This window comes from Pieris napi, chromosome 8, assembly GCF_905475465.1.
Source record: "Pieris napi chromosome 8, ilPieNapi1.2, whole genome shotgun sequence".
NCBI lineage: Eukaryota > Metazoa > Arthropoda > Insecta > Lepidoptera > Pieridae > Pieris > Pieris napi.
The window spans coordinates 846865-874692 of NC_062241.1; the positions used below are offsets into that span (position 1 = coordinate 846865).

The 27828-nt window shown below is 32.5% G+C and overlaps 3 protein-coding genes and 1 long non-coding RNA gene across 5 annotated transcripts in view; 2 read left to right on the forward strand and 2 right to left on the reverse strand.

Moving 5' to 3' along the window:
* LOC125051567 (myosin light chain kinase, smooth muscle-like) overlaps nt 1–7476 on the forward strand; it is a 38843-nt gene extending 31367 nt beyond the window's left edge. The window contains exons 6-9 of one of the 2 annotated variants that reach the window (XM_047651978.1): nt 1312–1511; nt 5038–5190; nt 5512–6704; nt 7342–7476. In XM_047651978.1, the coding sequence (XP_047507934.1) occupies nt 1312–1511; nt 5038–5190; nt 5512–6670 (1512 nt within the window). In that variant the 3' untranslated portion in view covers nt 6671–6704; nt 7342–7476. Of the gene's footprint in view, nt 1–1311; nt 1512–5037; nt 5191–5511; nt 7114–7341 lie in introns of those variants that run through there. The other variant, XM_047651976.1, reaches the window with a different exon arrangement.
* A 3355-nt stretch (nt 7477–10831) lies between these two features.
* On the reverse strand, nt 10832–12820 carry LOC125051497 (40S ribosomal protein S16). The gene is made up of 5 exons (XM_047651826.1): nt 12706–12820; nt 12568–12612; nt 12022–12153; nt 11402–11516; nt 10832–11070 (listed from the first exon to the last, which is right to left on the reverse strand). Exons 1-5 carry the CDS (start codon nt 12721–12723, stop codon nt 10925–10927), a joined length of 456 nt encoding a protein of 151 aa, XP_047507782.1. The 5' UTR covers nt 12724–12820; the 3' UTR covers nt 10832–10924.
* A 492-nt stretch (nt 12821–13312) lies between these two features.
* Nucleotides 13313–27828, forward strand: part of LOC125051494 — a 40399-nt gene continuing 25883 nt past the window's right edge. Inside the window, exons 1-2 of the mRNA XM_047651822.1 lie at nt 13313–13478; nt 20220–20246. The gene's annotated coding sequence lies outside the window, so the exon portion shown is untranslated. The remainder of the gene's footprint in view (nt 13479–20219; nt 20247–27828) is intronic.
* LOC125051498 lies at nt 24852–27202 on the reverse strand. Its single transcript, XR_007117293.1, has 2 exons — nt 25808–27202; nt 24852–25386 (listed from the first exon to the last, which is right to left on the reverse strand). It is a non-coding gene; the product is annotated as an uncharacterized LOC125051498 (long non-coding RNA).

The window sequence follows — 27828 nt, forward strand, 5'->3', positions numbered from 1 at the left end:
GGCGTCCTCTAACAAATGTTCAGTGTGGCCCTCGAATTGTAACATTTCAATGGACTATTTTAAGTCTTAACGATTCAAAATTTCAAAGTAAAATCACCGAATATGAATTACTTTACTTGTTCTAAATTTAAATTTAATTAAATTAATTAGTTACATCACGTTTCCAGTTTCCCCTTACCACTACTTTTCAGCAATAACGAAACATTCAGACCACTATTACAGTTACAGAGTTAAATATATAAATAATGTAATAAATTCGTATGTATATTCATATGTATTCAATAAAATTAAAATATTATTATAATTACACTGATGCCAACACTTATAAGCCCTAAGGTATTAGAGAGATTCTATCACCTACATACAAAAAAAAAACACGACAATTGTTCATAACAGATAAAAGTCAAGAATGTTCTGTCACGTTTCTTTAGTTGCCATTCGAATTTCGACACATGAGTGATTAGGACAAAACATTTGATAGATTTTAGTTAGTTTGAATTTGATCTAAGCTTTAATTCTGGAAACTAGAATCCACAATTTATGGCACCTAACACTATCTATGAAATTTCAAAATGTTATTGTCCTGGTTGTCATCAGTGCGTAATTTTGGTTCCGATCCAAGTCGTTAATCAGAATGGCGGAAAAGTATGCGCAGGAGTTTTATGATTGTCTGTGGCGTCGCCGTTATTGTTTATTCTATAAGCCAGCTTTTATTTCTGGCTAACATTAATTGTCAAACACAAAACTATAAATAAATAGTGGTGTGTGAGTCAAGAAATTATTTTTGATCCTCGTTTGACATTTTATGGGTAGTATGTTGATAAAAAATGGCTACGCATGCGACAACCTTTGGGTCATGAGTTCGGATCACGGCTGTGTACCAATGTACAATGTACTTTCTATGTCAAAGTCAAAGTCAAAAATCATTCATATTGGTAACACAATGTACTCTTATGAACGTCAAAATAGAAATATTCATTAAATGCTTCTAATTTAAGATTTACTGCCAGTTCTCAAATCAAGGGCGTAGAACGCAAGAGAAGAACTGGCATTAAACTATATATGTGCACAACACTCGGTCATATCGTGAAGGAAAATGGACGGATTGTGTCGGGTATTCTATACCCGACCTACCTGCTCATACTAAATAAATATCACGAAACATACCCTATTAGTAGCCTCGCTATCTTTCGTTATAACTATGTAATATGTTACTTTTTATATCAGAGCTTATTTTTTACCTTAAAGTTAAGAAAAAGTTTGCCTATCTTTGAAACTTTGATATATTTATAAATAAATTTCTCTTTTCAGCCAGAAAACATCTTGTGCCTCACTAAATCTGGAAATCGTATAAAAATTATTGACTTCGGTCTTGCCCGTTTCTACGATCCAGAGAAGAAGTTACAAGTTCTCTTCGGAACTCCCGAGTTTGTCGCCCCGGAAGTCGTTAATTTCGACCAAATCGGCTATGGAACTGACATGTGGTCAGTTGGCGTTATCTGTTACGTTTTGTAAGTATTATTGTATGTAAAGTTAATAGTTCTACAATATTAAATAATAATAATAATATTAAAAGTCCGTATACGACTAGACTATATACGTCCGTATACGGCATATGGTAGACTCGCGTGTCTACCATATGCCGATAACGAAAGAAGAAAAGAGAAATTTGTCGTGGTCGGTGACGTAGAAGGCACAAGATCACGTGGCCGTTCACCAACCAGATGGCCTGATCGAGTGAAAGACTCACCGTCCTCAAAACTGTACACTGTCATAAGGGAGCGTTCAAGTATTACGTAACGCAATTTTTAAAGATTTGAGCAGCTCCCTCCCCCCCATGTAACGCACCATAACGTTTTTCTGTCCCCCCCCCCCTCAACGTAACATTTAAGTGACCATTTAAGACCTTTGTTATTGTATTAATTGCGTTTTCAGTTCTATAACCAACGAGCATGCATTGTGAATGGACCGTGGAGATCCGTGGTCTCTGTCTACCCCTTTGGAAAAAAAGAATATATAAAAAAATAAAATAGATATTTCAAGATTCAATAAACCGCTGTTTATAAATATTGAAATATCTACCATGATAGTCTAATAAAACAACAACAATATAAAACAAAGTCGTGTTAGTTACACCACTTATAACTCAAGATCGGCTGGATAGACCAGTGCCGATAATTTTTGAAACCAAAAAAAATTACAGTAGGATGAAACCCATTAGAAAAGCAGGGGAATATGATCAAAATGAAAGGAAAAATAAATTACGGTCGATCTGAGGTCGGGAAGGGGTAGGGGGGGGAGTTTTAAGGGTAAAAAACGGTTTATCTCGATTTCCGGCAAAACTAAGGGTCCTATCGAAGAAAACTAAATGGCAAAGTTGTAGGTCATAAAAAGATCTACAACTTTTGTATTCACACATTTTTCACATAACCTCAAAATTTAGGTGAAAAATTCAAAAAACCAACTTTTTGGTTTTTTATTTCTATCTTTTACAAAAATTTATTTTTTTAAACGAAATTTGGTGAAAACTTACCTTATTATGTCCCAAATATACTGTAATTTATTTAATTAAAAATATTTATTTTTTCACCTTATTTTGAATTAATATCGAAAAAACACCCTAATTTTCAATCGAAAATTCTGACGTCAAAATTTCAGTTTTTTTCAAAAAGTTGATGTGCTTTCAGTGCGTTGAAATCTCTACTTTCCTATGGTAAAAAAATATATATATATTACCATAGTAAATCTTCTCGGAAAATGCAAAAAATCGTATGCAGTAACGCCCAGACCCGTCATCCCCTTCCCTACTTCTCTATGAAATACGAAAATTTTAGCCCATCTAAAGGCTAAAAAATTTTTTTAGGTCACTCAGGTATATATAAGTTATCTTAAAATAGTAATAAATAGGCATCTAATTATAATTTAAAGAAGATTCATAGAGAAGTAGGGAAGGGGATGACGGGTCTGGGCGTTACTGCATACGATTTTTTGCATTTTCCGAGAAGATTTACTATGGTAATATATATATATTTTTTTACCATGGGAAAGTAGAGATTTCAACGCACTGAAAGCACATCAAATTTTTGAAAAAAAACTGAAATTTTGACGTCAGAATTTTCGATTGAAAATTAGGGTGTTTTTTCGATATTAATTCAAAATAAGGTGAAAAAATTAATATTTTTAATCAAATAAATTACAGTATATTTGGGACATAATAAGGTAAGTTTTCATCAAATTTCGTTTAAAAAAATAAATTTTTGTAAAAGATAGAAATAAAAAACCAAAAAGTTGGTTTTTTGAATTTTTCACCTAAATTTTGAGGTTATGTGAAAAATGTGTGAATACAAAAGTTGTAGATCTTTTTATGACCTACAACTTTGCCATTTAGTTTTCTTCGATAGGACTTTTAGTTTTGCCGGAAATCGAGATAAACCGTTTTTTACCCTTAAAACTCCCCCCCCTACCCCTTCCCGACCTCAGATCGACCGTAATTTATTTTTCCTTTCATTTTGATCATATTCCCCTGCTTTTCTAATGGGTTTCATCCTACTGTAATTTTTTTCACTTTTTATTTATTTTAAAGGCTATCTGCACTGGTCTAGGACCGATGTTTGTTATCGAATAAATATAAATTAATTAATCAACTTAACGAATGCAAACAGCATATGGTGCCATCTATTGACAAAATTACGCATATAAAAGAAACCTACCACTTTGTTCTTGCACCGGATAACAAAACAAAAAAATGTTGTCAGATAGTGCTTTAACATGCACAATATTGGCACTACAGAGAAGAGGTCTTATGTGTAAAACTGCTATTCTTTTTACGCAATGGCAACATTTCTGTATTTGCAAAAAAAAATGTGTCAATGTAATTAACTTAATCAAATCCTAAATTAAGTTTAACTAAAGTTAACACCATATTATTATATGACTGTTAGGCGGAACGAAGTTGCCTGGTCAGCACTTTTATAAAATAACTAGCGGACCCCACAGACGTTGTCCTGCATGATATTTCAAGTGATTAGGATATTAAGCAAAGTATGAAAGTACCTACTGCAGCGCCATCTGCCGGGCTGATTTGTGAATCTAAACCATTCCCAGATCCCCTTGAACACACACAAAAAAATTCATCAAAATCGGTCCAGTCGTTTGAGAGAAGTTCAGTGACATACACACTCACAGAAGAATTATATATATAAAGATAATAACTTCTTCATTTCAGAATTTATCCATATACATATCTATATATATAAAAGAAAGTCGTGTTTGTTACAACACTTATAACTCGAGAACGGCTGGACCGATTGCCATGGTTTTTGATTTGTTGGATTTGTTTCCGTCCCGAATAGCAGAATAAGCAATAAAATATCGGATAAGTTATCGAATAATAATAAATTAATTTTACGAATGCAAAAACCATATGGTGCCATCTGTTGACAAAACTACGCATCATTTTACGTCGAATTCGTGTCAGTTCAAGAAATTTCGATCTTGAGGTGAATGAGGAGATGCATAACCATGCTTTGATCCTGATCAAAAGATGTTGGATATCAGAAAGTGCTTAACATGCAGTATCGCAATATTGACGCTAGAGAGAAGATGCCTAATGTGTAAAACTGCCATTCTTCTTTCGCAATGGCAAGCAATAAAACATTTCTGTATTTGCAAAAAAGTTGTATTAATGTAATACTTAACATTAATGAAATCCTAAAATAAGTTAAATTAAAGTAACAACGATATTATAAGGTTGTAGGGCGGAACGAAGTTAGCCAGGTCAGCACTTTTATAAAATAATAATAACTTCTTCATTTCAGAATTTAGCCATATACATATTATATATATGTAGTTTTAGTTAGAGCTAGTAACAATTCGGTCTTAGTTGCTTTGTTAGTATTGGTTAGTAAACAAAACAAAAATTAAACATAAAAACTTCTATAATAAAAGTAACAAACATTGATTTATACATTTTCGCGTATTTACCTTAATGAACATCAAATTGAAATATAACAATTTACATAATTGAATTTGTTCCAGACTGTCCGGCTTGTCGCCTTTCATGGGAGAAACGGACATAGAAACAATGGCTAACGTGACGATTGCCAAATACGACTTCGACGATGAAGCCTTCAATGAAATCTCGGAAGACGCAAAAGACTTCATCCAGAAACTTCTCGTGAAAGACAAAGAGTGAGTGATGTTCATTAATATTTCGGCTAAACATTTAAGTCACATAAATCATGACGAATGTGAGCCTCGTGCCCGAGTACTGTCGATAAAGACCCTTTGTTACTTGGTTCTTAGCCAACACTTAGTGATGCTAGTATCTAACACGGCATATTCTACTACTTTCATGCATGACTCTCCTATTTAGTAGTTTAGTACCTAGAGTAGTTTAGACTGTAGATTTCTAGACCCATTGTACTGTTCCCTTTCCCTTTCAACACGTAATTCGCTTCCTGTAATGCATTTTGAGGTGTCGGGTGATAGTAACAAGGGTCTTTGTCGCAGGTCACGGCCGACTGCCACGGAGTGCTTACGACATCGGTGGATTGTCAAAAGAGCACCTGCGAAACAAGACAAACCGACGCCGCAGCCGCGACTATCACCAAAACAGGAACTAGACATGGCTAAAGACAACCTTCGACTGTTTGTCGAAAGATGGAGCGAGCATCCCAACTCCCCGTACGTCTTCGACAATGAATCACAAGAAATTCTCTGTATGGTCAACGGAGAGAGGTCTTCCATCGGAGGCTGCTCACCGTCACCCAGGAGCTCTCTGAGCAGTTCCCCAGATATGGTGTTTGACGAAGATGATTTGAAACCTCCACCCTTAAGAGATCCCGTCAACTTAAAAACTCGATACAACCCAGTCGAAAGAAGGGCGTCGGACAGCAGTTGCTTCTTACATAAAAGGCCAGATGTATTGGTACGAAAAAATTTGGCTGAGGAAATTAAAAAATTGTCCGATCACCTCTATATGCTTTCGACTATGAACACAGACTTGACAAACAACAATAATTCCGCAAAGGAAATGGACAAGAATGTTCTGGAACGGAAAATCTCGAACGACGATAAGAAACTTAAAAATGGTTTCAAAAGTGAGTCGAGATCGACATTTATGAAGACAATGATCAATGGTGACACTCACGAGAAAAGAATATTCACGTCCAAGTCGAGTAATAGGGTAACTTCAACATTTTTAACAGAGCGGGAACCAGAAAAGCCCATGACCAGTAAAATGCCTTGGGCTAAAACTAGAGCGAAAAGAGTAACCAGTACTAGTAGAGATGTCCCGGACCAACCGACGGACAAACGTAACACGTTCTTCGAAGAATTTGATAGAAGACGAGGGAAGATAGATAAACTGGTGAGCGGTTACGAAAACGGAAAACAAGTGCCATACAAACGTGGAGATGAAAATAACGCGCATCGAACGAAGGATTTGCTTCTACATCTCCTGGAAAAGTGGGGAGAGACAGAGGAAGTGGAGGCCGAAAGATCAGCGGGAGGGCCGTCGAATGGCCGACATCAGTCCATATCCTTAGAATGGTCATCCTCTAACCAGCTCGCGCAGAACTCCATGTCGAGCCTTCATGCATTCTTCCAACGACAAACATCCGACGAAAAAATCCAACGGAAAAAAGTGACAGCTTCAAGTTCCAAGTGATCTAAACGACTGTGCCATGACATTATTCAGAAAGGTGACAGACAGTGTCTAATTGATCTCACTTCGTAATGAATTTTAAAATCATGAAATACCTTCTGAATTATTTCTAGGTTACCAAAGTAGGAAAATGACATTATATCTAAGGTTTACAAATGACATTAGACAATTTTCATACGAATCTAGTCTCCATACTCAAAGCTCTGTAACGATCACAGAACAAGACTGAGATACAATTTTGGATTTTTTTTTACAATACATTCACAGTACTATAATCTGTAAATAATTTTGCGCTATTTAAGTCTCCACTCGTATTCATGTATTTTATTTTGTTCCTTAACTGTACTTAAGTATTTGTGCTATAATTATTATAAGTAATTTATTGTTAAATATCTATGTTGTTTTAATATAAGGCTTAATAAATTAAAGTGTTTTATTTTTTATCTTAACACTTTAAATGCTAATTAAACCTGACTTCGTGAAAAACATAAACGTTTATATGTATCACTTTTGTTGAATTTTATAATTTTGGCATATTACAAAAATTACAGTAAAGACCGCAGTAAAACACACGAAATTGAAAGTTATTTAACAAGTTTTCATTTTGGTGATATAAATTTTATATTGTAAATGATCTTTAATTACCCAATTACATCGTAATATGTTATGTCCAGAGACCGGCTGACAGCATCGGCTACATTGACCCACCCATGGCTCATCCAGTCGTCACAGTGCACAGAGCTGCACGTCGCCAAGACTAAACTAAAACGATACGTCATTAAAAAGCGTTGGGCGAAGGCGGTCGGAGCTGTCATAGCTCTAAAAAGAATGGGCGCCAAGTTTGAGGACCACGAAGAAAAAGTCGACAAATCCTGATTATTCAAATTTACAATGTAAAGAGATATTTACGATCATAAATAATATTATATACTTACACATTCATATTATATTGTTAAGAATTGGACCAAAATTAGATTCGAAATTTAGTATTATTACCGAAATTTGTAGAGGCTTTAGTCATATTTTTATAACATCCTGGTTAAAAGTAAGCAATATAAACCCATAATATTTGATTTGTATTAATAAGTTTAAAATCTTAACTTTAATCATAACTTTCACTCCAAATAATTTATTAATTTACCTACTAAAAAAAGCGTTTAGTAAATAACCTCATTTTTAAGTTTTTTTATGTTTAATAATTTACAAGGATATTTGTTGACACCGAAATGTGCCAATTAATCTCTATAGATCTGTAAGAATCTTATTTATCGATAACTAAGTTAATATTTAAAAGACATTAATATTTACTAATTTAATTTCTAACGGCCGCTAGAATAGACTTAAGAACATCTCATTTCGTTTGTAATTAGTTTAATTATTTAATTCTGCAGACTTCGGTAATTCTGATGTACGGCTCACTTAATTATGTTTAACCTAAGAGGTAACTTAGTGAGCTATTACGATTAATAATACACATCGATAAGTTTAATCTTACTCGTGTACATTAGAATTAACAGTTTTTATTGTTTGCAGGGTTAATAATTAAGTTTGGAAAATAATTTTTAATTGCCTTATTTACAATAATGCATTTCAATTTTTAAAAGACTTTGATATTATATTGTTAATAACGAAACCAATATACTGGGATACAATGTTATTATTGTTTCTTTTTGGAACTTGGAAATAAAGATTGTTTTTAATTTATTTGTAGTTTTATTTGGTCTTAAAAGTAATAGTTTGAAGTAAAACTTCTTTAGGCGCGACTAGGGAGTAACTCAGATTTTTTTTCTGACGGAAATAACGCTTACTTTATGCCGTTTCGTTTCTCCTTTCCGGCAAACGTTAATTACCGATCTGATTTAGAAACTCACAACAGTACTTACGTACTTCTCCACTACTCCGGCATCCGGTTTTTAACGATCCGATAACTTGCTAGATCGGAACGCGGTGTTTTATCGGTCAAAGTATCCAAGAGGTTATAAATTATTATTCACATGTTTATTTATAGTTTGTTTAATTTGAAAAAATCTGGATAACCTGGACCGAACCAAAATATGTTGCTATTTATTTATATTTTTATACCATAGTATTAGTGAACTATTTATTAAGTAGATTATAATATTTTAAGATAGACAATATAAAAAAGTAATAAAGTTGCCAGGGCAATAAAATATTCAGAATTTTCAATTTAGATCGTTTTATTAATAAAATAAAGTATATGGGTTTTAGTTAATAATTAATACCTATATGTGTTGACTGTTGCATGATAAATATACATAATACAAGTATCGATTATTTTTGGATCGGATATAGTGGAGAAGCGCAATCCGGCCTTCCGATATTTTTCTCATGACTCATTCCGGTATCCGACGCCGGACAGGAGCAGTGGCCAGTGGAGAAAGGGTCTATAGTCTGTGTAGTTTCCGCTATTGAAAATTTTAAATTACAACGATAGCGAGTTTTATAGGTCCGTCAGCGGCATCTAGTGGTGCATTATTTGAACATATTTAAGTCTTTGTAGTGTTTATTTAGGATAGCATTCACTCGTTTGATTTATTACCGATTCTTGTAATTATGTTTTTATTAGTATATTTATATTAAAAATGAAAATCCATACTAGTAACATGTGACCAAGATCCACTAAAGAGGGAAGGTTTCCATCCTAGCTTGCTTTTCTTTTGTTATACATACGGCCTGTTTTTTCGCTTAATTTCGTATTTTACCATTTTGGAAGAAGTAAATTAATACCAAATTAATTATTCTTAAAATCTGGTCTATTTTATATAAAAATAACAAAGTTGTGTAAGAGAATAGCAAAGTGAAATATTTTTTTGAAAATCTCTAAATATACTTATTGATTTAATACTTTTAAAATAAGTAATAAGTATAAATTAATAAAACATTTTCTGACGATTGCAACATTCTATAATATTCAATAACAAGGTTATATTGACATGTGCTGATCTAACCTTCGTATTTCAATAATCTTTGTATATATGTATCTTTGTAATAATAAATATAATAATATTAAAATATGATATTTATTATTTAAGTTAATATTTAATCATTTCAGTGATATATGCCGTCAACGCCACAGAAGTTTTACTTCAATCGCGCGTAAAGGTTACACGCACACACTTTTTTGTTTTTATTAATATTCAGATATTTGGAGAAGATAACCAAGACTGTGTGCACTGGATTAGAATTATATAATTGGATTGTTATATTATTACACTACGGAATATAAGTTATACCTGCTACTGAGTTTCATCATCGGACGTCGACTGTCGAGGCAGAATACGCAATTCCACCCTTATCTCCCAATCCTCCGCCGTTCCACAACTGAGCGTTTTTTAAGGCAGCTTTTGCCAAGAACCACTTGAACCACTGAAGTATTTCCAAACCAATTCGACTTAGGGTTCTGAGTCGAATTGGTCTGCAAGAAATGAGCTTAAAGGACCGGCTACGCACTCGCGAGGCCTCTTGCATTGAAAGCGTCCATAATCACTTATTACCGTTTGCCCCCTGTTTTATAAAAAAAACGATGTCAAAGATATTGGTTTCATACTACTTCTTCTAAACCCTGGTATTCCTTTGATAAACTTGCAGATAAATTTAAAGAAAACACTTTTTTAACGGATTGAAGCTATGTATTATTATAAACTTATAATTATTTTACATAATTTTAATTTTTTTTCCCCCTAACCTAAACCTAAGTATTTCAAATATTAAATAAAATTCTAACTGTCTTGAGAAATCGTTATAAACTCTTTCAGTTCGTGTTTCTCTAGGAAATTTATTTATTTATAAAAAGCCTGTTAACAGATTGTCGGGATTACAATGCGACTTTTTCGATAGTCTCCTCTGAAGTTACTTGGAAAAAGGGTTAAATTTTTTCTGACCCACCCACATATTTCGTTTTAAAATTAAGAAATTTTTACGAAAATAAGATCTCCACCTTGGCTTATCACGCACACCCTGGGTTTAAATAGCATATTATATCAATTGTTTCGTACAATCGTAACAATAAAAACCTTAATTAAGGTATCTATTTTTACATTAGCAATTCGTCGTAAACTAACTAGCTACACACAATTCACAATGAGACATCATATCTGTTGCTGTTCAAAACCAAGGTTGCGAATAATGAATAAAACCACAAAATGTTCCTTATTTTATATTTTTAAAAAGCACGCAATGATATTGCGTTGCATATAATAAACAAAGCAATACCACTCCGCGAACCGGCGAATTGTGTTAACGGTAAGACTTCTGGTATCTGGCACGAGCACCCGGTCCTCCGAATTTCTTGGGCTCGCAGCGTCTGGGGTCAGCCACCAACAAACTCCTGTCGTATTGGACGAGGATATCTTTGATTTCCTTCTTTGAGGCTTCGTCTACGACTGCAAATTACATTAACCATATGAGAGTGCTATATCATTGAAACTTTAGTTTTGGATTATTTTAATAAAATCTAAATAATATTAAGAAAAAGATGTTGTGATCATTTCAAACTAGTCGGGTATGGTTGACACAGACTGCTTGGTAATGTCACCGTTTTTCTCCCTTCTCTGAAATGACTGCATCACATAGAGCAAAGCAGCTTTGGAAAGAAGGGATAATTATAAAAATTCTATATTCAAATATGTTATTAAATTGTGTATTTGATAGGAAGTGATAAGTTAAATGTACTGGTTTCCCAAATTTAGGTATATATTTTCTAAAAACACTTACATTTCTGGTAGAAAGCAATAAGAGCTTTGGAAATGGCCTGTCTAATAGCATAAACTTGTGCGACATGACCTCCACCCTTAACTGTTACTCTGATGTCAACTCCAGAGAACTTTTCCTGAAATTTAAATATATTGTTGAAATATTCATTTGTATTATATTAAATGTGAAGAGATATGTTATATATTTCAGTAAAGTTTCTCACTTCACATCTGACGATCAGGTTCGGAATAAGTTATAATCATCATGGAGCAATGATTTTTTACAGAAACATTTTCTTTTACCATTCTTATGTTCTAAATTTATAAGTACAAACAAATGGAACAATTTCCATAAGTTTCACCGTGAACAATAAATAGAAAGATATTTCTGCAACAATACAACAAAGTAACTTATCTGTAAAAACCAGAATCGTGTGTAGAAGTTAGGTATTAATCAGTCTTGTGTGGTTCATAATAAATTTGACATATGTTGCCTCTATCCTAATACTAAAAGATTTCTAATTAATAATAAAAGATGAATAATTAACAGCAATAACTTCTACATAATAATTCCAAAATTAAAAGTGGATTTGAAACCAGCACATTATTTTACCAACAAAACAAAACCAGTTTATTATTTACCTTGCCTAACAACAGAATGGGTTCCTGAAGTTTGTATTGAAGAAGACGAGGTTCTACCAAGTCTAAGGGGCGACCATTGACACGGAGAACTCCATGGCCACGCTTGCAGTAAGCAACTGCTGTGGCGGTTTTCTGAAAGTGATTGAATATTTATATTAACAAAAAGAAATAAATGTGGTTTTCAGGTCAGCTGGAAATCGACGCTTAAATGAATATTTGTATAATGTTAGATACAATGTTATTTATTATACGTAATGTTTTAGTTGTGTTTAAATGTCGTTTCCATCTAGACCATATTAATGATTTTCATTTAGGATGGCTGGGTAGGATAGAAACTATATTCTTCCTTTCTATAAGACGTTAGCATCAATTTGGTTATAATGCAACAGTCGGCGTGAAAGGATTCGTAAACATGTTTGGAAACATAGTCATTACTTTAATTGGAATTCATTTTAACTATGAGAGATTATGTACTAAGAACAATGCAAGAAATAATATGTTATTAAAGAAATAGAGAAAAAACACGTGGACTTGGCAAATACTCACCTTGCGGCCGAAAACTTGAACGGCTTGAATTGGTTCACGTCTCACCTGAAATCACAATTAAATAAGTTTATATTCCGTAAATATATCAAAATTTGCTTACTTTATTAGATATTTTATGGCTAAAGTTATAACACGCACCTCCTGCGCGGCAGCCATTTTGACAGAGAAAGACTGAATCTTTAACAGATAAACATAAATTGGATTTGATTCGACATCATGCACAGATTATAAAGCAAAATAATTTCAAATTACGTAAAGTAAAATTTGCAAATTAGAAACTGATTCACGATTTTTTGTATTTTAACTGCTATAGAATTAGGAAATTAAACTTCTAAATAAAAACTAAAAAAAACTACTTTCAAAAAGTCTAATCTGTGCTTGTACATTGGCGCCAAAACTGATATTTAAGTAACATCAACTAAGTGGTGATAACTGATAATAAATGAATGTAAACCTTACATATTTATATATATAAATATATACCTTTATCATATTTTGTATTATTATTTTCTCTAAATTTTAAAAACATTTATATTGATATCGTTAAAGCGGCATCTCTAAGGAAATAAATGTAACGTAAATGTAACCTATCATGTTGTAGTAGTTTGCATCTATAAGTTGTCACTAGATGTCGCTAGTGAACAGACGAAAGGTTCAGTATGTTGCTCGTGAACTCTGATACGTACTTGTTTTGTAATTTGTATTCAATAAACGTAATCGTTGCTGTGAAGTCGTGCCGCGTGCGGTATGTGTACGGTTAGCAGACGCGTATTCTATGCCGATAACGCCGGTACTCGTAAAGTGAAGCAAAACAGTGAGAATAAATTACTTTAAAAAGAAATTACGTGTATGTGTATAAACATGAACTTTTGACAAAGGATTTCTTTGGATTTTAATTTTTTTTCATTCAAGTAAGTAAATTTTAATTTGTTTTTTCTAACGATACAATTAAAATATTTGTTGTAAGATTTTTTGTAACGTTTAGCGTATTAGTTTATTGGCGTTTACTTTATATATATTTACTATAAAAATAAAAGGAAAGAAAATATAAGCGGGTAGAAAACGAAGGTAACCCGTGTAAAAATGTTAATTTAAAACATTACAAAATAAATTCTTATTTACAAAAATACTGTTCGTATAATCCAAATGCAAAATTTATACGCATAAGTATTTTTTTTTCTATAAAACTAATATTCTAACTCCCGAGTCCCGACATATTTTTTTCAAAAAGTTAAATGCGCTATTGCCACAGTTTCCTCGTCAAGTTTGTTATTTAAATGTATTGTTAAGTTAAACGATGCGTCACAAAAAAGTGATTCATGTAGGAATGTGGATCGAGCAAGACCCAGTTAAAGTAACAATTACAAGTATATATTGTGGTATTTACTTATTACCTACGTTTGAATGACCACAATATAGGAAAAAACAAACTTAAATCATGATAGTTATGAGCATTCCATGAAGTAATTTTCAAGTCACAGTGATGACATGGAATTGGATATCTGTGGCTGTTTTATATTTTATACATGAGCGACTTTTCGCGCCTTCGAGCGTGCTTTATTTTTTTTTATTTTGGAAATAAAAATGTACTCGCGGTGTTCTTGTTAATTAACAACAAGTAACTTAAGTAGTGTACTTAAGTTTATTGTTTAAAACATTCAAAAATACGAATTGTTATCCATCCTTATTTCAACTTTTTGATTATTCTTTTTTTTAATGTTTGTTTTTTTTAATATATTATATTTTATATTTAAGGTGTTTTTAACCTATCGTGTGGAGCCAAGAATAATTAACATTTCTTTACGTATATGCATACAGCAAAAGCCGAATACTAATTTAGACTAACTTAAATTCAAATAAATATTTGTAACATTCATCCGAGTCTCATAATCAAAACAAATTCTGCCGTGTCTTTCTGATTAAATAAAAAACGACTGCTCACATTTTCATGAAGTTTTCTTCAATGAAAAGGTTTGGGAATATCAGGGCTTACGCCAATTAGTTTTTAACTAATTACGATATCAAATTACATGCATTTTAGGTATAATTAAAATATGGGTCGAATACCAATTAATTAATTCATAGATTAGTAGATCAAATTAGCTACTCATTTATAAGAGAACAACTTTTGTGAATCTAATATAATGTATATATAGAGATTTTCTGTAAATAAATTAAACGTATCGTAAACATTTAAATGTAGATTAACTGCAGTTTAGATAAAACTATGAAATAAATTAAGAAATATATTGAAATCGCTCGTATATTAAGCAATATAGGTAGGTATATATATATGTATGTATGTGATTAACATTGTTTTGTATCGTATTTTTTACTGTTTCATTTGTTTTTAGCTACGGTAAACCTTTCATTTGATAATTGTACGACCTATGTTATTGGAATAAGATTAACTTAAATATTTTTTATTTAGGCTTACAAACATGCTAAATGACATTTTAAATTAAAGTGTATGTATGTTAGTTTATTTTACTCGTTTGTATCTATATATCTATATGATCAAGTATATTCCAACTTTGAGAACAGTCCTAGTCTCATTAAAATCGATTAAATATTTTTCGAGATATCACACAATTATGTGATGTACATATATTATATAGATAACCTAGGTGAATAGCGATTATTATTTATTATTATGTTTGTATGGTGACAAGAGAACCGTGAGGAAATCTATATGCCCACAAATCTCTGGTGTCTGGCTGAGAAGGCTGATCACTTACTTCTTTAAGACAAGGATAAATACATAAATTTAAGAGCAAGACCAAAGGTAGCGCCAATAAATGTACCAACAACGTTTATTTTCAAAAGACTTTCGTATCTAAAAAATGCAACCTAATAAAGACTTATCAGTACTGATAATTTGACCATCAAAGTGGGTCAAATAGTGGGTCAAATCCATATAGCGACTTGGTACACTTTTAATCGCGATACCGTTCTTTGACCGACGTTAACATACGGCTTCCTGCAAGAAATAGGCATCGGGGACGGGGAATTAATGACGCCTCTTATGCAAAGTGTTAAAACATTAATAATTTACGCATACGTGATACGTGGAAATGCTGCCAGCATTAAAGGTACACTGCCAAAACCAAACTTCTTAAATTTTTCTAATTTTCTTAATATTCTTAACCTACATATTTATGTAATAAATAAGTAGAATATTGGTTATTCTGTATTGTGTGTATAAATCTATTTTATTATGTAAGTTATCGCGTAATAAGCTTCAAAGGAGTATTAAGAATATCTATAGCGCTAAATCACCTGGATCACGAGAACACCACACATACACACCCTCACGTACATAATCTCATTCACACCATGACACACAGCCGAATTAGGTATTACGTGTTTAATATTTTTTATTGAACTTTTCTTTTCGTAAATATTTGAACCCTTTTGTATATATTATTTATTTCATCTTTGGCTATTTCTTTAGTACAATTGTTTTTGTTGTATATAATTTATGTTAGCTGTAGGAAAGGTTCATTCATATTTCTATCATCGTCATTTATCTGTGTGCCAATTTTTGTCAAAGGCCTCCATCAAATTCCGCCATTTCTGTCTGCATTCTGCCTCTCTCTGCCATGTAGGGCTGTTTCCTTAATCTGGTCTATCCACCTTCTAAATTGTCCTTTTTATTGTTACTTCACTTTTCTGTTCCTCTTGCCATGTGCCCCGCCATTTCCAACTACGTTTATTTAATTTCATACATATGCTACTTTAGTTATTCTTTTTATGGTGTATTGTTTGTTTTATCTATTCTTTTCTTCTCTATCATACCTTTAGTAGGAGGACGACCAGTACTTTTAATTCTTCAATAACAATATATTACACAATAATTGTAAATACAAAAAGGAAACTTACAAAAACAAATGGGGAATAACTTGCTAAAAAATGATGAACAATGCGTGTTATTTAATGGGCCTTCGTGCTGAGAGCAATCTGTTTTTTGTATGTGTTTATAAAATAAGAATATTCTACCTCTATATTTTGTCTATAGTTGACCTGAGTACTAGTTTAAATAATGACGATAATAGAAATAAAATATATATATGGTTATTAAACATTTGGTTTGAATTTAATAAAAGTCTCTCGAAATTTCAAAAATTTCGAAAAATTCATTGAAATCGGTCAAACCGTTTAAGAGGAGTTCAGTGACATACGTACAGTAGAATTATATACGAGACAGATATATAAAATAGTTAAAAGATCCGCGATCCGTGTGTAAACATTTATAATCATGAGTTAGCTAGCCTTACTTCCGAGTCCCAAACATCGAGTTCTTAGGCGGATTATGTAATGTTCCTAAGAGGTCAATGCCAGTCGAAGGAGAAACGACTTCAGTAATCATAAGCCTACAAGAATGTGGGCTCTAAGGTGACGCTTATATTACTGTCTCAGAAACGACACGTCCCATAATTCTGGTTTTCGGATGTCACCCAAGAATCTTCTCTTAAAATTAGTGGCGCTACAACCTTTTTAGGTCTGGGCCTCAGATTTCTGTATCTGTTTCATGATCTTTTCTTATAGGTAGGTATGTGATCAGCAGTGCCTGACACAAACCGTCGACTTTTTGGGTATAAGGCAAACTGGTTTCCTCACGATGTTTACCTACACCGTTAGAGTGAATGTTAAATATTACAGTCCATTGGTGCAGCTGGGGTTCGAACCTAAAGGTCGCACGCTGAAGCCACTAGTCCAACACTACTCCCTCCACCAAGTAGCTTGAGTAATATTTTTAGTACAAAAACAGTGTATACAAAGTAACACGAATTACTTATTGCTAATAAAAACGGCATTTAGAGGCAGTTTATTTTTTTTAGGTTCGTAATCCTACAGCCTACAAATTATATATAATAAAAAATAATTATACCAAAGATATAGCCAAAGATGGAATAAAAAAAAATAAAAAAAGGTTCAAAGGTTATTATAGTGTGAAAGTGAAGATGTGTATGTGGGGTGTGCTATCTGGTGCATATTTTATGCAGTATATATGAACATAAGTAGTAACATCTGTCTACATTATATATATCCTCAACCGATCTAGCATTGATCTATTTCTAGCAGATCAGCCATCAAAACATGTTGTTACAAGTTCCTTTATCGTATATTTGTCAAGCAATTTTAGAATAATCCAATAATTGAATCAAAATCTACAAAATACTTACAGATCAACATGCAGCATCTTATTGCGCCCTTTCACCTTGATATGATCGTAACTTTGAAACTATCTTCTCAACACTATCTAAATACATTTAAATAAGTACTCCTCGTAACGTAATACTAACCGGTTCAATTGTGGTTTAATTTATTTTTAAACGGGTCATGGCGACGCAGTTAGAAGAAAACCTTAAATAAGGTAACATTATAATAATAACACTTTGTTTACAACACAAAACAGGTGAATAAAATTTAATAAATAAAGACTTAAAATATACAATACCGAACTCAAAACTACCTACACTAAACTACTGAATATAAAAATACGTATAGGTAAAATAATGGTTTATTGTTACGATTTATATATTTAGTAGTTTATGATAAACAAGGAATAGAGAAGATTTGGTTACTTAAGCAACTCCGAAACATAGTCTACAATTCAAGGTATGTTTTAAAAAGCGCCACAGAACACGACGCAGACACATTTTTGCACGTTTCACTGATATTTGTTTCGAGCACGTAAGTAAGCACAGCAAATACAACGCTTATTAAAGATCTATAAAGATTTCTATTTAATAAACTTAAAAACTACTTTCTTTCATACCTTACAATTAGTTACATTTATTTGAGTTCTTTTGGTGCCACTCCATTACTGGAGGCTGGCCCTAAGTCTCGTGAAGCATATCTTGTCAAACGCAGCAACTCTTCTGAAGTCGCAATGAACGTCCACTCCCTTACCGTACTATTTACTGAATTGCAGAGGTTATACTTATTTTTGAAATATTTTTAAAGAGACCATCCGAATCTGTAATAGCAAGAATAATAAATCTACTACAATTCTCGAGACCTAAAAACATTGGCTAATTAAGTACCTGAAACCGAATTGTTTACTAAAATCTATAAAAAAATAAATAGACCAATGGGGTGCTTATTAGCATATATTTATTGTATGCAAGCTGTAGGATTCAAAACAATTCATCTCGCGAATGCCGACTCGCAGGAAAGGTATTAGGTCGTATTACAAGTAATTCTAAACTATCTAGCCCGGTGGTCATTTGCACAATAACATCTCATCCGCTACATAATTTGTTTTACGCTATTTAATACTCGTGGAATACCCTTTGTTTATACGAAATATTAATACTAATGACTCCGTACACGTTGTTTTGCCAAAGATTATTACAGTACTAATATCCCTGTTATAAAAAAGCGCTTGATGGTAGAATTAAAGGGTTGAACATAAAAAAAATATCTACCATTACCCGTCTAACCTAACCTATGTAGGATTTGGTTACCACCAATTTTTGTATATTGATGATTGTTGTTGATTTTATGATTTTATTTTAGTATACCTAAAGGAGGCTTCTATTGCTAACAATTAATAAGAAATTACATGAATATACATAATATGTGAAAACAGTGAAATTAAGTTGCAAATCAATATTCGAAATTCAAATTAAACTCGTATAGAAACACAGATTAGATTAAAAAAATAATATAAATGTCTCCTTCACAGTGAAATTAAGTCACGAATCGATATTCTAAATTCAAATTAAACACGAGACACAGATTAAAATGAAAATAAAGAATTCAATTGCTCCAATTTCTATTTTTTTATAGTCTTTGGTTCGATTGATTACGGTAGAAATGTGACTTTGAAAAAAATATATAACATACATATAACACATTTTTAAATGCATACGTGCATATGTCAACGCCTCGTGAGTCAACCCACTTATTTGAATTTAAATGAGATCTCAAATCACTTGCCGCATTAAGATTAACTCACGAACATTTCATCTTCATTTTAGATGGATTTTTAATGTCAGCTTTCATATTTTTTTGCTAGTTTTTTTTTTAAGTCGACATCAAGCAACGAATAGCCACATCTCCAAATCTAGTACTAATCTGATCTATCTAAAAACTTACCTGTAACCTTGTTAATAAAAAATAAATCAGTCCAATTGCATAGTTTTTCAAGTACATTCTCTATTCATTATCACCATTTGGCAGAAAGAGACAAAAGAGTACTTTGGGCAAATGATTGCAATTTAGTTTTTATGAATAAGGGTTAATAATTTATGTTTCACTTCTGTGCCTGAATTCTATATCAGCCCTTGTATGCCTTAATAAAAAAACTATATCAATAGTGCTACACCCTTCTTAGGTCTGGGCCTCAAATTTCCGTATCTGTTTCATAATCATTTTCCGATCTAATAGGCAAGAAGGTGATCTACCCTCCTGTGCCTGACACACGCCGTCGACCTTTTTGGGTCAGTGGGTTTCTTCGCGATATTGTCGTTCGAGCGAATGTTACATGCGCACATAGACAGACTAATGTCTGAACCAATGTGCACAGCCAGGATTTGAACCTAACCCACGAATAAGCCAACACTGTCTTACTATAAAGTAAAACATGTCAGAGATTGATTTCTCTTATCAAACGAGAACTTATGAATTTTCTCTAATTACAGGTGCATTTCGATCGGGAAAGTGATCAGGTGAGTCAGCCGTCATAATACATACTTAGAAACCATACAAGTAGTAGAAACTACATTTCTAATATTGCTAAAAGGCTTTTAGAAATGCCTTCTCAAATGCTTACGGAATCTACAATTATGTTGTGTTGTTTGTGACGAACTGAATTTAAAAAAGAACTACTGGACTGAATTTATTTCATCCATAGATTCTTTGAACTTTGCCCTATTATCGACACCCGTCTTCCCTCAAATGCAATATAACACGTATACCTCAGCCGAGATTCCCTCAGAGTTCCTCTAATAATTTCAGTTCCGAGCACAATTTTATGCCCGGCAGGTCCGGACTTATAAAGCTTGCCTCAAGTAGATTCGTTTACATGTAATTCATGCTTTCTGCTTAAGTGAATATCTGACGGAAAAGTTAAATATGATGGTGTATATTTTGTGATACTTATGTTGAATAAGTCTTATTATCATATAATTTTTTCTATACGTACAATTTAAATGTAATGATTACAAAATGTAATACATAATATAAAAGCTGTTACTCGTTAAAGACTTGTAGTTTTTCTGATAACTGATAATAATGTTTTTGGGTTTCGACATCTTAAAACGGAAACCTTTTGAAGAGCACCTGGTATAAAATGAAAATACTATCCCTGAATAACAGGCAATTTCCAAAGTATTTAAAAAAATATATTCAATCCATGCGAAGATAGAACAGAGTACATTATGATTCTTTAACGCACTTATCATCAACAATAAACTACTTAAAAAATCCTTTATGGCTTCCAAGAAATACTAATATTTAGCCATGAATCACTTGTGAATGCAAGATAAATCTTCGCGGAACAATGTCCTTTCGCTGAGATTCGAACAGGGACCGGATTTTATGAATGAAACTCGTCATCGGTGAGTCACTTTAGTCTTGATAGTAACTTGTTCCAATTTCTGCGTAGTTTTAAAGATATGAATCATTTACCAATATTGAATGAATCGCCTAATGGTGCTTTAATAATTGGTATATTTTACAAGTAATCTATAAAGACAGTAAAGCTTTACCAAGTTACGTAGTACCGGTGATTATCAATTTAAACTCTGTTTAAAATAAATATAATAGATTTGCTTCTTTACCGTCAATTCATTCGTATTTGTAAATAAATAAATTATCATAAAAGGATTTTCTTTGTAACCAGTCCAGAAATTCGAATTTAATTACTTCAGATAAAAATATATTTGGTTGCTTATAATATTTCGTTTATACCTACCTTATAAACATACATATATAAGTGCGTATCTTAAAGTTTACTTTAGTACCTATACAATACATTTGATCCCATTGTATAGGAAATTAAGAAAGTAAAATATTTTTTAACACATTATACACTGAGACATCGTGGAATATTACTATGTATAAGTAATTTAAGTCTAACCTAATTTACTAATAGGGATATTTAACATAACAAAGTTTTCTTTTGTACTATTTTTATCCACTGTGAAGTACTTTAGACTAACATGCACTAACACTTAATTCAGTATAGGAAAGTAAGAAAGAAAAAGTAAATAAATTTCCATTTTACTTTTAAATACATATTTTGACAGTTACGTTCGTCAGTTCATCTAGATCAGCGTTTTAAAGAAATTGAGAAGCGATTCTTAGCGCAGTCTGAATTCCGTACTTCAAAACTGTATTGGATTTTGACAATCGCAAGTCATAGTAACACTAAGTTTCGTATCTGAATCTCACCCTAGTAATAGGGATGATCGATGTTAGGAAAACTTATAAAAAAGCCCAACACCGATGTTCGATATCGATGATTTTTGCATTGATAATTGACAAAGAAATAAAATTCAGTGAAATGGTTCGAAATTTATAAAGAAAAATAACAAATTACATATTCCGATATTTTTAATCAACTGACTGAATGAAAAGGAATGTTGATAAAGAAAAACCTTTTAATATATTTCTTTGTTGATAAAGAGTAGTGAGGAAGTGTGAGAGAAAGAGCGAGCGAGACTACGCCTACTACTACTACTACCAGGGCGCAAAGAATGAATACGCGTTCAAAATTTTAATAAACCTGATTTGTGGATGCGTTCATAGAAGACATTATTTGTTTCGTAAGTTGCACTGGTCGTGCGGGAGGCCGTGAGTTAACATCGATGTTACGATATTTTTCATCGAACATCGATGATCATCGAGCATCCCTACCTAGTAATAAAACATAACCTAACATCCGTTTACTTTCGGTCCGTTCTACGCGCTTCAGTTTTTTTTAATTATCTTTTAGTATACATTGAAAATATAATATTATGATGCATATATGTTACTGTAGCTGTTGCTTGAATAAGGCATTTAATATCCAGTTACCCGACAGTAACTCCTTACGGTATCATTTTTAATCTCATTAGCCGGATGTCATACAAAACTCACAATAGCTCATTCAGGTTCTAAACCAATTTAAATGTTCTATTGTAAAAAATAATTTAGTTCCCATTGGCAGTCAACAATACACATAATAGATATTCATTAAGAATATTTGCATGTTGACCAAGGTCCTAAAATGAATCGAGCATCGAGATTAAGCTGTTAAAAACGCGCCTTATTCCAGGGGAGCAGTGTTGGCCTAGAGGCTTCAGCGTGTGACTCCCATCCCTGAGGTCGTAGATTCCATCCCCGGCTGTGCACTGGACTTTCTTTCTATGTTCGCATTTAACATTCGCTCAAACGGTGAATGAAAACATCGTGAGGAAACCGGCTTGCCTTACCCAAAAAGTCGACGGGGTGTGTCAGGCACAGGAAGCCAACTATTAGATTGACAAATGAGCTTTAAACATATATATACAGAAATCTGAGTTGATAAAAACTATTTTATGAAAAAATATATATTTCTGTATAAAATATCATGTCTTGTTATGTCATAATGTCGCAAACTCGTATATAAACCATAACATAATCTATTCAAATAAATCTAGGAGAAGCACCGGTTTTTAAAAATGTTTGTTTTACTGAACTTTATCACAAAAACGTATATCTACAGCTCGAAGTTTCGAATGTTTTTAGTCGCGCAGTAATTACATTCAAATTCAAAACCATTTATTCATTTAGGTAACACGATGTACACTTATGAACCTCAATAAAGAAATACATCTTAAATGCTTCTAATTTTACATTTTCTGCCAGTTCTCAAATCAAGGGCGTAGAACTGACGAGAAGAACTGGCAATAAACTCTCCGCCACTCTTTTTAATCGCCAAGTTTTTGGTTTTACTTAAAAAATCTTCAAGCCTAATAATAAAAACTTCACACATGACGAACACAATTACAATAACGGAACTATCCCACGAATCAATTGATACTTACCTTCAACACCTCAAGTGATCAAAACGTCATTAATAAATAATGGCGTTTTGATGTACATATTAAAGAAGAAGTGACAGTTGACATTGAAGTTTCTTTAACGGTTAATGAGAAATTTATCTGTGAATATAAACAAATTCCTTGTTAATTACGTAACAAATTGATTACATGTTTTTTTTATAAAAGATAATAAAAGCGGTATTAATAATTGTTTCCATGATCCTAAATCAAATTTTATTAATAAAAACTAGTTCATATAAAAATTTGTTTGCATAAACAATGTTAAAGCGATTAGATTGTGTTTTATAAGAGTTGATCAATCGCGTGACTAAGTTGTATATTTAATTGGCTATCGTAAATTAATTTTACGCCTTGAAACACTTGAAATATAGCTATTTAACATTCTTTTGGATTAAAATTTAATAAAGGTTTTATTGTTTATGAAATACTGGAATACATTGTAAGTATCATACAACACGCTTAAGTATGACAATTTCATAATTATCAAATCAAGTATAATTATATTTAAAAAGATCGTCATGATAGCTGCGTGAATAAATATTAATATTAGTATAATTACTGTCACATATATTATTTACTTAATTAAAACAAGAATATAATTGTATTATTCGCATTTTTATGATTGAAATTGTTTAATAATCTTTTGATGAAGCTTCATCGAAACTAATAGATAATAATTGTTTTCATAGACTATAGAGGCGTAGATAAAAAAGTTATGTAGTCTTTAGTCAGTGGTCACTACGTAATGCAGAAGCTACAAAGCCTGCATCGACTCCCGCCACAATTACGTGAGTGACATTCATATTGTTTCATTAGAATTCCGAAATGGCTACTTGTCAGGTGACAACTCGTCGCTTAGCTAACAATACCGCATATGTCAGATTTGCTTAGTTTTCAGGAGAGACAAAAAACTGTATTACTTTGACATTTTGTACAATACATGCATGAAATTTTTTTTAATATATTGTATTTAGTTAAGCATGATAACTATAAAAACAAATAAAAGAAATATCGTCTTATTACGTCATTTTCAAGACTTGAGCAGTTTTACTCTAACAAAATGAAGACTTACGCAGTGTTTTTACCTTTATTTTTAAGCTCTATAAGTCTTTCATAGAAAATCTTTCTATGAAAAACTATCGAAATAAAAATTTTTTTCAAAAACAGTTTTATAAAACTAATTATTAACTTCAATAAAATAAAAAAGGATTGCTAAATTAGCTTTTTATCAAAAAAATAAACACATTTCTTTGCCGTTTTATTTTCTTATTCCAACAGGACAACCCTTGCCGGGTTCGCTAATATTATAATATATTATAGGAACTCACTGACTTTTACGACTGTACTGTTTGACGAAATCAACTACTTACCTACTGAGATCAATAAAATAATAACTTAGATAAAGTTACAATGGAAACCAGAGGTGGTTTGCTTTGTAATTTAGTTAATTTTTTCCATGACTTCTTATAATTCTAAACTCTCAAATACTTTAATAAAAATGGTACATTTAACACAAACAATACAAGACAATATAAACACTTCGAATACTTAACCTACTCCTAAAATAATACAAAATGATTATGGATTTAATAATGAAAAATATTTAATTTTTATAAGATAACTCATCATAATATGCGTGGCAGTTCGAAGGTATCACTCCCTTTAAATCTTGGAGATACTTATATTTTCTTTGGGAAATTGGCAGTCTTTCAGAAAATATTTTCGGCAGCTCTTCTAAAGGTTTTACATTGGTAATTTTCATTGGACGCTGAGGCAACGGCTGCAAAGGTTCGTCATAGTTTAAGCTATACCAAATAGTTCCACCTGGGTTATATTTTAATACCCTTAAATCGGTAACAGTGGGATCTCCGAATTTACTGCCCGGACGAATGGTTTTGTAAATTAAATCCTTACTGAAATTGGTAAAAAAAGAGAATTCTAATAATCGAGACTCATATGGCATTGGGTTATCTCTAGCTTTTTTGTAATATTCGCATACTGCGGAAGGAAGGTAAATTTCTTTTCCCTTTAATCTACATTCGATGGCACTGTGTACAGAGTCGCATTCCATCTGCGTGTGACCTTTTTCTAAGAATTTTTAGAATTGTATTAAATTTTTTATCGATAGATAAATGCAGAAGAGCATTGCTTAAGATGGAATTTCGATTTTGTGCACAGCAGCCATCAGAATACAATATTACCGGTAGTAATTTTCTATTTAAAATTATCTGTAGTTGATCCACAGTGCACGATGCGAAAACAGAAGCTTCAAGGGAGCCATTTGATTCATCGAACCAGTAGCAGCAAGCTTCACGTGTTGACAAATTGTACATGGTAAAATTGTGAACAGATAAAATGTCTTGTAGTATATGGCACTAGCCTGAAGGTAGGGAGCTAATTTTACTGATCGAACATCTTGCATAAATACATGACACGTTTTTCCTTCTATTGACAATTTTTTGTCAGTGTCTTTTTCTTCTCTAGCTTTGTCTTTCCTATCGCGATGTATTGCAATTTCAGTATCGTTTATATTTCCAACTTTATGTCCACAGCATACATCGCATTGATCTTTTTTGGGATGAAACAGACTAAGATTCTGTTTTAAGAATACATTGTCAAAAACCCTACGACTAAGACATTTTAAGGAATCCAATTCGCATTTACTGACGTATTCTTTGTATAATTGTGCCATGGATGCATGCATGGATGAGTTTGCTCGACAGTAGTGCGATGGCATCTTCGGCAGGCTATCTAAAAATTGCTGTAGACGCTCGTGACCATCAGAGTTCTTTTTGGAGCAATCTACATTCCGAGAAATCTCAGAAGGCGGTGGCATAGCACAATCTGTCGTTATCAACCAGTATCGGACAAACCATTCTTTAATACCCAATGTATTTAATAACATTTTTTCTCTATGTCTCTTTTGTAAGTCACGTAAAGTAATAACTTTACATTGAGCGTCAACTCTTGAAAAGTCATCAGGCGTGGTATCATTATCGACCAATTTGTCCATTTTCGTGTTCTGAAGTAAAATATAATGTAATTACGATAAAGTAATCATTAAAAAAACTGCGTAAAAATTGCTAATTATATCGATGAATACCGCAGCAGTCAGAAACTCAACACAGAAGTACAGCGTAAGTCATTCAGACATCGAAAACAAGCAAAGAGAAAACCGCCTAACTCAACGAAACTGTTCATTCCAACACCGCTTAAGTATTCATGTTTTTAATTGCAATCGTATGACGTATTTTAATAGATAAAATATGAATACTATGTTTTATTTAAGTTACCTTACCTTTAAACTACATCAGTGCGGCCAGTCCGTTACAAAAAATGCGCTTTTTTTAAAAACGACAAACGATCTTATAAGGTGCGACGTGGCACGGCAAAATTACTATGGCGTTATGACGACTTGCGCGGTGTTAGCGCAGCCAATGAGTTGTGTTGTGTTACTAGTTTTTGAATAACGCGCTCTTATTGGACGATATTACCTCTAGCGAGAGCTCATCAGACGCGCGGGAAAGTAATCTATCGAATGGTGTAAAAAACGTCATTTGGCTAAAATATGACTTGTGCGGTATTGTTAGCTAAGCGACGAACTGCCGTTTGACAGGCCACAATGCGCGGTAAACCGTTTCTTAATTTAACTTTAAGATCTACGTAAACGATTTCCAAGAAGGCTTTATTTCCATTCGATTGACGATGCGAGCGGAATGAAAAACTTAATTTATACATTTCTTAGACGGAATTTATGAATAAAATTGCTTATACAGTAAAAATAATTAAAATGAATTGAATATTGAGGTATACGAAAACATTCTAGAAAAAAGATAAAAAATTTCAAAATATATGTTTATCAATTGCTAAAATGTTTTGATACATTGAAAACAAAGAAAGAGGATTCCAATACAAAAAACGTTTTCGCTAATTTGTCTCTGAATCTTACCCTTTGAGGTAATTATTTTTGTATGTAAATAGATTGAATAAACATACATTTGTCCATCATTTGTCATAATCTTTTCTTTCGGTATTTGTTTTTAAGTTAAACAAAAGTTGTTGAACACTCATGTTTAAATTTAATTGTATACAAATGTAATTTAAAAAATTGAGCAGTTTGGCCTAGTGCTTTCAGCGTGCGAGTCTCATCTCTGAGGTCGTAGGTTTGATCCCCGGCTGTGTACCAAAGGACTTTCTTTCTATGTGCGCATTTAACATTCGC